The sequence below is a fragment of the Apis florea genome, unplaced genomic scaffold, assembly GCF_048593485.1.
Source record: "Apis florea isolate Af1SG1 unplaced genomic scaffold, ASM4859348v1 contig_3587_pilon, whole genome shotgun sequence".
Taxonomy (NCBI): domain Eukaryota; kingdom Metazoa; phylum Arthropoda; class Insecta; order Hymenoptera; family Apidae; genus Apis; species Apis florea.
Window position 1 is genome coordinate 2,424,518 of NW_028256789.1, and position 12,589 is coordinate 2,437,106.

The window sequence follows — 12,589 nt, forward strand, 5'->3', positions numbered from 1 at the left end:
GAAGGTATTTCGAGAGGTAATAGAGGTAGAGGAATGTACGTACGCTCGTACAGTTATGCGATTGCAAACTTTTAAACGAGCGAATTAGTAGATATTTCGACCGTTACCACGAAAATCTCGCTAATATATATATATATATATCGCTCGAAACTTTGTCGTTATAATTTCACTCTTTGAAAATTATATTTGTACAATTTTCATCATCATCATCGCGATATTTTATCGTGAACATCGGGGAAGATGGATGAATCAAGATTTTTTTTATCATCTCATAAGAATAAGTGGAGTTCAGATAAATTTTCCGAATACCTCGTTTCATTTCCCTCCCTCAAATACGCTGATGAACTTGATATATTCTTCTTTTACGCGAGGAGGAATGTCGTGACACCTTTATACACCCGTTGGCCCGTTAAAAAATCATCCGACAGGCGCTTTTTATTCCTCCAACGGATCCAGTCGACATCAATCACTTAAAGATAAGTGCGCTTCTTCGCTGGCTTTGACGCCCGGGGGATCTGTCGTCGATTCTTCTTGCACCATCCTTCCACCTCCTCAGACGCTTCATAATTCTTTCCAAGTTCCATCATTTCATCCTCCGGGACGCGAGATTTCTGGCATCTTTTTCTTTATTGCTCCCAACTCTCGGCCTGAAATTCATCCTCCTCGATCGTCGATCCGTTCTCGGGGACCGGTCGCGAAATTGCTATCGACTTCGAGGTCAAATGTAAGAGCGGCGAAAGAAAACGAGAGCGTCGATTTCAACCGAAAAATTCCTTCTCCCTTCTCGAAGAAGCGAAAAATATTACGCGTTATAATTCAGAAATTATAAAAAAGCATCACCTTCCTTTAAAAAATTCTATATAAAAAACAAAATCCAACAACTTTAACTTTCTCGAGCGTCCGTCCACCGATCCGCCCAATGATAATTAAAGATGGCGAGGATCAGTGACAATTGTCATCGAAGTGATTCGCGAATGGGGGCGCAAAGAAAGCACGAGATCCGCGAAGGAAAAACAGGCTTTTGGCCACCGCCGTGTACAGTAATAACGGCATAACGTAATATTTCGCCGAGGAGAAATGCAGTTCCCAGGGGATTAATTCAAGTCTAATAGGATTATCCTTAATCCTGCTAGTCGTGGAAAACCTCCTCTGGCTCTCCTCTCGCTCTTTTTCCTCGTCACCTGGCGCGGTCATAACCACCGCGCTTCCATGGCCCCTCAGCAAGGGAACGTGGCGTTTAAACGAGTCTCAACTATCGCGACCCTCTCTCTCTCTCTCTCTCTTTCTCTCTCTTTCGTTGAATAATGTATGCTTGTCCCGGACATTATCATACACCATGGGTGGCAACCCCTTACGAGCTACCGCTCCCATTGTTTTTCCCTTTCGCCTGTGTAATGAATTATTAGGCCGCCTCTGTTGTACCGAGCACTAGACGCTTCCCTTGTTTCTTCACACTTCAAACTCCAATTTCCGGACTGAGGATATTCAGCTGGAGAACGAACGCTCTCTCTCCTCTTCACCTTCTCCTCTCCTCCTCTCCCTTTCCTTTCCTTTCCACTCCTCGTTACCTTATTCTTCAACATGGATCGTGTTTTGGTGGATATTCGTGTTGGGGATGGGTACCTTTGGGGAGGGGGCATCGATTCTGGAGGGCGAAACAAAAAAAAAAAAAAAAAAGAAAGTTGGTTAATTTATTTATTATGAATAAACTTTCAATAAACCTGTATCTTTATATTTTACGTTTCTCCTAGAATCGATCCTCCAAAGATATCCCTTCGACGAATATATCAACGCTTCGTATACGATAGGAAGAGCGAGAAATAGATTAGCGTTTAGATCTCGAATCCGAAAAGATTTCGTTGCAGATTATCCGTGAAAATAATAAAAAAAATCTAGTCGAGTCTACAATTCTCGAACCTACGAATCCTCGGGAGAAAGATTTGAGAACGCTTTCCAGAAAATTATATATTTTTAAATTTTGAACCGGTTTTGAAGAGTTGCGTGAACGTTTTGAAACGTTGCACGTGTTTATTTTTCGAATCGATTTTTCGCGGCGCGGGGTCGATTTTAAGCGGGAATTGGGGCGAACACAGGTTCGCGAGAAAAACACGTCGTTTCACGGTGGCACGCATATTAAACGGCCACTTGTGCCACGCCGACTCTCTAAATTAAAATGTACAAACTTGACAGTACATACGCCCGGGACGGAAAGGCGTGTTACGCCTTTCTTTTTCACCGTGCGCAGTTTTACTTTATAAAGTGGCGTGTGTGCAAGATTCGAGAGACAGGAAAAAAAAAAAAAGAAAAAAAGAAAAGGAAAAAACATTCGTATTAATTAAAATCATCCTTCTACATTCGTCTCGAATCTTTAATGGCGCGTATTGAAAATTAAGAATGGAGAAACAAAGAAGAAAGATTACGGATCGATTAACGGATCGACGATTACACGACGAGATATTAATTCGATTCTATCGATTAGAAAAAAAGTTGGAAAGAACGAATCGGTGAAGAAGCAACGATGATTTCGCAATTTCTTCGGTATTTATTTTCGATGAACGATCGGTTAATCGATCCGATGCAATCGCTTGGATAAATAAAAAAAAAAAAAAAAAACAGGGGAGAGTCGTTAATGGTTGTCGGGTAAAGTTTTCAAGTTTATAGTCGGTCACATACTTCCGTAAATCTTGGCTTCGTCGTACCGCACGGTTTTTAATGAATCTACTTTTCCAGGCCGGGCAGGCATAAAACACGTTCCGTTCTTTTTACCACAAGTTCCGACCCTTCGCGTAATTACTTTCTTCTCGGATCTCCGGCCCCATAAGCTGTTTAACATTGTTTTAAACGCGCGGTATCTTTATTCAAACGAACGCGCGCAAGAAGCGCACTTTTAAATATAGAACGCATTAATCGGTCCACATGCGAAATGGGCTAACTTCGATAAGAAAAATTATTCGAAGAATTAACGACTCTGAAAATTATATCCCACAAAATACTCACTGAAATATCACGTAATCTCTATTAAGTTTTTTTTAAGCGCGGCGAACATTTAACGACACGACACGAGAAAGAATCATTTCAGTTTATCATTGGAACGAAGATCCCAATTTCAATTATTTTTTTCAATTCAACACCCTCCTCTTTTTTCTAGAATTTCTTGTGAAACTCTTTTTCACAAGAAAAGAAAAATATATATCAATACGTTCAACGATAAGTCGAGTATTCAATCAAAGGACACCTGTGATAAATTCAACGAATTTTTACAATATTTTCAAACCCACGCATATATCATATATCATATATATATATATATATATATATATATATATATATATATATATCTTAAAGAAATTTGAAAAAAATTTTAAATTCTCACCCATCCTAACATTGCCATTCGATAATTTGTCGGTGCATGGATTTCAGGTTACGAGAGCACGGCACCAGTGGCTGCGATAATGGGTCCACGGGAGCAGAGCGTGCCATCGGGGTCGACCATCACCTTGAGGTGCGTCATATTGTCCCCGTATCAGACTCGGCCCATCAGGGGCGTGCAATGGCTCCGGGATAACAAACTCCTAACATTCCAGGTAATGCAGCTCCCCGTCTTCTCGCGAGACAGACTCTAATGAAATTTTTTACACCGAGTCCCTCCTCCCTCTTCCCTCCGCCTCTTCTACTCGACAATCTCTCGAACGAACGAAAGAAACACGATCATAAATCATGTCGGCGTTGGGACGAGGCCGTTCACGTTCCTTCGTTCAACCCCTTCCCGTAGACTCTCCAAGATTTTTGTTTACGCGCGTCGAATTGCCCCGGATGGATGAAATATCGAAAATATCTCGTTATTCGAATAAAAATAAAAAAAAAAAAAAAAAGGAAGAATCGAATTTTTCCCCGCGAAAAAATTAATAGAACGACGAACAACGCAAGTTCTTCACGATGAAATTCGAGATTTTTGTTACGGATGTATTATTAGAATGGTGGGTAGAGGGTAATTGAATGAATGAAAAATTGAATCCGGGGCGCAGCATTTTGATCGCGAGGCAGCGATAGGCGAACTGTTGAAAATTTATCCGCGGAAGCCACGCGCCGGATTCATCTTGCCAGATTTATTACACAGAAATTACAATCCGGGTTCGAGCGAACTGGATGGGTGGGAGGGGATTTATTTAATTTTCCGCGTTCGCCATATTTTTCGATCGTAATAATATTCGCACTGGTCAACAACCAGTGGATATCGTGTTTGCCAGTGGATAATGCGTGTTTTTACAGATAAAAACGATATTAATCGTAAATACGTGGGGATATTCGCGAACCTGGTCGGTATAACCAACCAGGTAAGAGAGAGAGATAGACGGAGGAGGAGGAGGAGGAGGAGGAGAGAAGGGGGTAAAAAATAGAAAGGAGAGAAAGATTCGTTTCGTCCAATGTTTCTCGTCGCGTTTATGCGGCGAATTTCACGTCGCATTTGCCCTGTTTGCACTGTTTCCAGGCTGCACGAGGGGGAATAAACGTGGAGACTGAAAGAGGCGCGGCTCGAACAGTGTCGGAATTGACTCTGGCAGCGGTCACGCCGCACGATGTCGGGAAATATTCGTGCAGACCGACCGAGGGGCGAACGGACACAGTGATGTTGATCGTCGAGCCAGGTTAGCGCGTTGAATTTACTCTTAAAAAAAAAAAAAAAAAAAAAAAAGAAAACCGATCCAAAACTTTTATACTTTTAACGTTTCCGACCACGCTTCTCTCCTCTCCGATCCTCTTTTTAAATCCATCCACTCACCTCCCTTTCCCCTCGTTCTTCGACAATTACAACTCGCGTATTTCGATTGATTTTTAACTTTCCCTGTTTTTTAAATTTCGCTGTTTCGTGCGAATTTTGCGACACGATCCTCGTCCGGAAAAATACGGTCAAAGTGGTATCTTCGCGTAATGGGTAACGTTCGCTGCGAATTGCCGCTATAAAACCTAACCCTAAATCGTCGTTCCACCGCAGAACAAGAGCCTTCCTCATCGGGGGGAGAGAAAGCATTACGGGACGCGACACGACCATTTGCGTTCGATTCGCGGTAATCGTCTTCGTGCACGTAGAAAGAGAGAGAACGCTGAGGGTGGAAAGGCGAGAAGAGAGAAGAGGGAGCAGGAGGAGGACGAAAAAAGGAGAGAATGGAAACAAGGAAGAAGGTGGAAGAGAGAAAAGGCGCGGGGAACCCATGATCTAAAGTCGCGCCTTAGGATTACTCGAAACACTTTAAAGTTTTAAGGAGGCGGCGGTATTTCACGGTGCGACTATTTGTCTAGCTCAGCCTCTCTTCTTGGTTCGCCGCGGACGTCGTTTGGGTCCACGACGAGTGGAAGGAGGAGGAGGAGGAGGAGGGTAAATCCAGGGAGGAAGACGGGTCGGCGAGAAATAGAGAAGAGAGGAAGGGAGGGGAAGAGGGGAGGGGGGTTGTGGCACGAGCGGAGGAGAGATCTCGTTGGCAGGGAAAAGGAAAGGAGAGACGAGAAGGGTGAAGAATAAAGGGTGGAAAGAAGAGGGTTTTGGCGAGAAGAAGGGTGGTCGAGGAGGAGTGGCGTAAGCACACTTGCATGCGAAATTCACAGGCGGCAGTGGTAGTCTCTATTATCGTGAATTTTCCTTCGGAAGTTATTGCAAGGAAGCGGCGGCCCGCGCGACGTCGCATTTTTCCTGACCGACCCACCACTCCTCCTACCTACACACGTAACAATCCAACCTATCCTCCTTTTCCTTTGTCCCCGTGTTCCCCGGGACGAGACGGGACGCGTCGTAAATCACAACTTTAGCCCGACTCGTAGTAGTTTCGTAGTTTCACAGATTGCGAATTTACGCGGTTTATAGGCAACCACCGGTTCCACCGCTTCTTCTTCCTCTCCGCCCCCCTCCCCTCCCCCTCTCTGATTTTACCGATTTCATCCGAGTGGATGCGCGGATGTCCACGGACGGGATTCCACGTTCGAAACTTTGAAAATCCGTTCGCTTTTTCCAACTGCGGTGGAAGAAGAAAAAGAAAAAAGCGCGTTGGATCAAATATCGGTCATCGATCGCCATACGAAATGGAGATAATAACTCGTTTGAAATGAAAAACGAACGAGATCTCTCCGCCGTTCATTACACCGGTCATACATATATTCCGTACCACCTCTTGTACAAATTGCACGCACACACGTCGATCACACGTCGATAAATTCGCGATATTATTTTTCGAATAACGCACTTTGTTCGCACGTTTATGGGTTACGAGGCGGTCGAGTAGTAGCCGCTTTCGAAAAGAATCACCGGCAATTAAACGCGAAACGGTGTTTCGACGTCGAGATGATTTTTACGAGCTCGAGCATCGAGGCAAATATCACCGATAAATAATAAATGAGAAACGCGGCGCGGTTGAGATTATCGTGCGTGGATTCGATGAAAACTCTTGCCTCGAGGCCGGAATTACGACGAGATCGTAAACACTCGACTCGCAAGAAAACAATTATTACGCGAAATTCACAAAAGCAATTGATTAATTTATAAAATCGTGCAAACAGACTTACCGATACGAAAACAATACGAAAACACGATGATGATTCGTTATCGTTCACAAATTCCAAAAAAATATCCGTCCATCCATCCGAACGTTACGCCGCGTCATTCCTCGCTGTTTACTTTCGCACTTTCCGTTACCGCTCGCTTCCACGTTCGACGATACACTGAGAATCGCACGACTTTCACACGCTTACACACGCTTTGTTTATAATTCTAACGAGAGGTTAAACGCGAAAGGTTAACGGGAAACGAGCGGCGAAAATTTATTTTATTTTCGATCGATGAACAGGCAGGGGGGCGATACATCTTCGATAATAATTTTTCCAACTGTCAGAATCGACGACGGTGCATCATCATTACCGTGGGGGTGGAAATACGCCGCTGCCTTATGGGTCGGGATCATAAATCAGAAGTTGGGCGAATCGCTGTATCATTTTACAGATTATGAATTTACGCGTCTCATCGCGGATTCAGAGGGGCGCAGAGAGGCCACCACCACCACCACCATTGGGATTAAAGGCGGCCGGCCATCAAAACAAAATTTCACGTGCACCGCCATTCATACCACCGCCATATTCCATTTCCACGTTGAAAATATGCGGAATTCGACGAGCCGGCGTAATTAACCGCGCGCGAAAGTTAACTTAAATAACGAACGGTTGCCACGGTTTTATTAATCGATCCGGTGGTCGAGCCGAAATCGGCGCTGACGTGATTAATTAATCTGCCGTTTCCGGCAAAGGGGATGGAGGGGGACGGGGGAGGGAGAAAAATGACTTTCCATCGGCTTTCCTTCTAACGAACGTAGCCCCGCCGCCACGAGCTTCCAAACGAGCCCCCGTTTTAATTTTTCACGCGGTCGCAGCGATTCGTTGACAATCCGGAATTTCGAATCTTTGAACCGAGACGAATGTTTACGCGAAATGCCGCGTGTTTTATCGGCGGTTTCCTTCGTTCGAAAGAAGTGCGAGTTCCGATATCTCTATCGAAAGAAAGGGATGCACGGGAAGGGATTGAATTAAAGGGGTCGTCCATCGATGCAGCAATTGCGGATACAAGAAAGAAACGTCATTTGGCTGATTTGATTTCGTCGATTTCGCGACTTTGGGACGCGACGTTTTAACGAGTTTTCCGGAAGGGAAGAAGGAGCAAAAATCGGTGGAGCGCAGTGGCAGTCAGTGACATAAAGTCCGGGCTTTTTGCTAGAAGACCGGCTTGCCTGTCTGGGCTAATTCTTATGCGATCGTAAATAACGTCGCGCATATATCAAAACTTACAGCGACTTCCCATCCCAGAGTATCTCGCAATCGTCGCCACTTCTGCAACAATCCCTATCTTATATCTCGCTTCTTCCTCTTCCCACCGTTTCATTCTCATTCGTCAATCTGACTTCTCTCTCTCTCTCTCTCTCTCTCTGTGTCTCCTTCTCACCCTTCCATTCCTTCCTCATCAGTTCTTGGTTTCATCCCAAGTCGGAGCCAAGCCACACTCTCTCCCCTCTCTCGTTCGGTGACAGAAGCTGCCAGAACCACTTCCAGCGGCCAGATTAAAGATACAATTCCACGATTCTATTAATTAAGAAAGTTAATTACGCCGGAATTCAATTTTCCTAATTGCACATCATCCAGATTCCCCCCTCCCTTTCGCCCCTTCTTCGTCTCGAGCTCTATTCCCGATAACGTCTAGCTCGAAGGGCACTCGAACAATCCGTCCTAAAACTCTTCTTCATCCTTCTTCCACTCGTCGTTCCGCTCATTTTTTTTCCCCTCCGCTTCCGCTTTTCAACCATTCTCGCATCGAGCGCGAATTCCACTTCTGTCCTCGAGCACCCTCTTCCACCCTTCCACCTTGTTCGATCTTGATTGTTGATTTTCGATCTTCACGAACCACCGAATTTCCCCGAGTTTTCTCAGCTAATCTTCCGGAATCTCTTCGCCGCTTTGAAGTTGTCTCGCGAGAAGAGACAATTTTAATATTTTAACATTCGTATTCGTCGTCAACCCGATGCTCTTTTTTTACCCCAACGGGTTGAACAGTTTCGTATGACGACGAAAACGAAAGATTCTAAAAGTCAAAAGCTACGCAGCTTTCGAAGAGGATACTTTTTCTCTCTGTCTCGATACCAATTGCCAAATATATATTCGTATCTTAACGCGAAGAAGAAGAAATGTATAATTAAAATAGTACGCAATCCAAGGTTCGTCCAGTACTATGGAAAATCTCGATCAAGGAATCAAGGCTCGATAACGCGTACGCTCGCGTCAATAATTTCTAATAATTGATCTTGACGTCACGAGAGGGAGGGGATCGTCATTGACCTTAATAAGATTCGCACACGAGGACGGTTTAACTAGCCGACAACGGGCCTTGCGAGCCTTTAAGAGCGATCCGATTCACCGAGGCTGGCGCGGACGGTCTTATTGGGTCACTGGTAGTAGGTGGTAATGGATCGTATAAATCAGCCATAAGTGGCTCGCTAAGCTAGCCTACCGAGCTTACCGAAGAACTGTAGATCACGCTCGCGCCGCTATCAGACGCCAGCGAATTAAATATAGAATGCAGTGATTAAAGAAAATTATTATTAAGGCCGGGCCCGAGCAATCTGTGCCGTTCGAACTGGATGGGGAGAGGAGAAGGTTTATCGCGTGATTACACCACGCTAATTCGTCCACCGATTTCGCTCATCGTTTTCCACACTGCATGTAAAGTAATCCTTTCTCATCGATCTTTCTCTTATCGCGTTAATTTCTCTCGAACGATATTCCTTGATAACTTTTTCCTTTTCTTTCTCTTTCAATCGTCGTGATCGATCTCCTCGAGTCGATTCAAAGCGGTTCGATCGCCTCAACACGATTGCAAAATCGCGCGATTACCAAAAATAATCCTTTTTCATCGATCCTGTATCGTATTAATTTCTCTCGAACGATATTCCCTTAACTTTCTAATAACTTTTTTCTTTTCTTTCTCTTTCAATCATCGTCACCGATTTTTTCTTCGAGTCGATTCAAAACGGTTCGATCGTCGGTTCAACTTTTACTTCAACTCGATTGCAAAATCTATTTGTTATCGCGCGACTACCATTACACCGCTAATTCGTCCATCGATTTCGCTCATCGTTTTCCACACTGCGCGTAAATATAATCCTTTCTCATCGATTTTTCTGTAACGTGTTTGAATTTCTCTCGAACGATATTCCCTTAACTTCCTAATAATTTTTTCTTCTCCTTTCTCTTTCAATCGTCGTCACCGATCTCCTCGAGTCGATTGAAAGCGTTTCTCAGGCGACGAATTCGGTTCAACTTTTGCCTCGACTCGATCGCAAAATCGATTTGTTAATGCGAAAGTCTGTCAGACGCGGGGTTCGCGATACGACTACAGAATCACAAATGATCTACAAGGGCGAAAAGTTGCGCAAGTGCCGCTCCGGCTGGTACGGGTTCCAGGAGAAACTCTTGGAAATTGTCCCGTATCCTACGCGTTCCAGAAGTCGATCCTTCTTCGAGCGATACTCGCCGTACTTTGGAAATGTTTTCGAAGTGATTAAACCGATCGATATTCAAACTTGGGCCGAACACTTTCGCGATTGCGAGCGAGCACGATTGGGAGGAGGAAGGGGTGTTCCAGCTTTGCAACATTTACATTTCCTCTCGCGCAACGAGAAAATTTCGAAGCCAAGATAATTGTCGCCTCTGGAAATTCCCCTCCCGGGGAATATAAATAATTCATTTCATTTAACGGTGACGATTTCAAACTTCCTCTAAACGTTAAAATTCCGTATACACGTTCAAGTTCGATCGGATATTTTTAATCCGATCTTCCTTGTCGCGAGAGATAGGCTTAGCACGTGCTTTTTCTTCCTCTTCTTCTTCTTCTTCTTTTTTTTTTTTAATAACACAAGGACAGAAAATGAATTTTCCTGCTTCAATTCACCGTGGAAATTTAATAATATCGTAGGAAGACGAGGTTAAAGGTGAGGAACGGGAGAGGAGGGGATAAGGAGGGGGGAAGAAAGAGCAAGAGATGAAATTTGGAGCCGTATAAACGGTAGCTTGGGGAGTCGTTAGGTATTAAACTCCCTGCTAACTTTAGCGCCATGTTGCACCAAGCGCGCTATATATATTTAAAAAAATCTCCAAGTCACCCCATGAATCTTCTCCTGGCGAGGCGACGTATCGGTGCATCGGGATCTCTACAGAGGGGGAGGGAGGAACGTAACAACGTTGAAACTTAACAACTCAGGGTGCCTCGCTTTGCAAATCGCACGACAACGCGGACAACGCGGACAAATACGCGTACTTTTTTACTTTTATACAGAGAGAAAGAGAAAAGGGAAAAGGAGAATTCGAGCTCGAAATGAAATTGTTCTCGGCTCGATCGAATCCACGAGAGAGAGAGAGAGAGAGAGAGATACGAGTTTTCTCCCTTTCGACCCGAATAGAAATTCTCAACGACCAAGATTCGACGAGAGAGGGGGTGGTCGGTTGGAACAGAGATCATCGATTAATGGCCGAGCAACCGAAAATCCCATCGATACCCTGCGCTACTCTAATTAAACGGTCAATTGGCCCTGTACCCTATCCGGCCAACCAATTAACCATCCTTGATACCTATCCTCGACAAAGGACGAGGAGCGGATCGGACGCTGATGTCCGGAATCCGTTGTGATCTTCTGGCCATGGGGTGCCAAGTAGAATAGACTAGTCGAATATCGAGGAAATTGTGTAAACCAGCAGCCATAGGCTCTTGTACTCGGGACTGTTCCATCGACCGTGAACCGAATCGCGTCGACAAAGATTTATATATCCTATTCCTCCTCGTATCCCTCCTCTTCGATCTCTTTCTTCTATTTGGATTAACTTTCTTCCCACTCGTTGTTAATTCGAGCGTGCATATATAATAATTCGTGTGTCCAAATGGTTTGGTTTATGGTAAAATCGGTCCAAGCTCGATTTTTATTCTATTCCCTGTTCAGAAAGACATTTATTATAATATCGAATATGGACGATGATAAACTGAATTTCGAAGCGATGGAGCATTGACTTTGGAGATTTTGGCGATTCAATATCGAATATCGCGTCTCCCTATTGACCGAATTAATCATCCCTCCAGTGATATGAATTTCATGCGGATATCTATAATGGTGAATGGCCACATGCTATGTGGCCATACCAGGTATGTAATACGACTTTAGGAATTAGCGCCGATGCTATGCGATCGATATGCGATTAATCACGATCGATCTTGGAAAGGAATTGCTGTCATCTCGATAATCTGGTAATTGATCGAAAGATCGAAAGTCACCTCGTCGAGCGTGGACAAATTCCGTCTTCTGTGTTAAATAATTCAACGGAGGATATAAAAATATCGAGAACGACGTCGTAAAAGAAGAATTAACAACGTCTAAGAACCGAATCCGAGAAATTTCCAACATCCGAACGAACATCCGGAGGAAGAGGAGGAGAGAAGGATCTCGTTCGAACGAAACTGAACGAATCCCCCCCCCCGAGAAAAGAACGAAGAAGAACACCGAAATTTATTAGTTTCCAATGTAACCTCGTTTCATCGAGCATCACGAGAATGCTTCCATTTCCACCATTGTGCAACATCAGATCCGTGTAATCGTAAGAGAACCATTAAAAAAGAGTACCCTGTTCCCGAGTGAAAAAAGAATCAACATCTTGTCCCGCGAAGATCGTAAAGAGCCGTTAAGGACGCGGCTGGCGTTGCTAACTTCGAGAAGCCAACAGCCATAATCGAATTCTTCTACGTCGTTGAAGCCAACCAACCAACTTTCTCGTCCAACTCGTCTAAACAGATCGTCTAAATACCAATAACCAAGATTCTCTTATCGAGCGAAACAAAATTTCGCGTTTAATCATCCCTCTCTCGGTTCCTTTTAACCCAAGATTTCCTACATTGCTATTTCGTTCGTTTCACATCCACAAAATGGGACAATTTTCCTTTCTTCGAATCGTTCCTTCGTGGGGAAGATATCCTCTCGTGATAATTTAATATCGCGACGTTAAACCGCGGGAACCCTCGTCG

The 12,589-nt window shown here is 44.3% G+C and overlaps 1 protein-coding gene across 3 annotated transcripts in view; it reads left to right on the forward strand.

Moving 5' to 3' along the window:
• The window catches only part of LOC100867244 (zwei Ig domain protein zig-8), a 90,018-nt gene that overhangs the window by 75,101 nt on the left and 2,328 nt on the right, over positions 1 to 12,589 (forward strand). For all 3 annotated transcript variants that reach the window (XR_015294164.1, XM_003692597.3, XM_086914338.1), the window contains exons 6-7: positions 3,421 to 3,584; positions 4,490 to 4,646. Coding sequence is in view for 2 of the 3 variants with exons in the window: in XM_003692597.3 (XP_003692645.1) it covers positions 3,421 to 3,584; positions 4,490 to 4,646 (321 nt within the window). In the remaining variant the exon portion in view is untranslated. The remainder of the gene's footprint in view (positions 1 to 3,420; positions 3,585 to 4,489; positions 4,647 to 12,589) is intronic.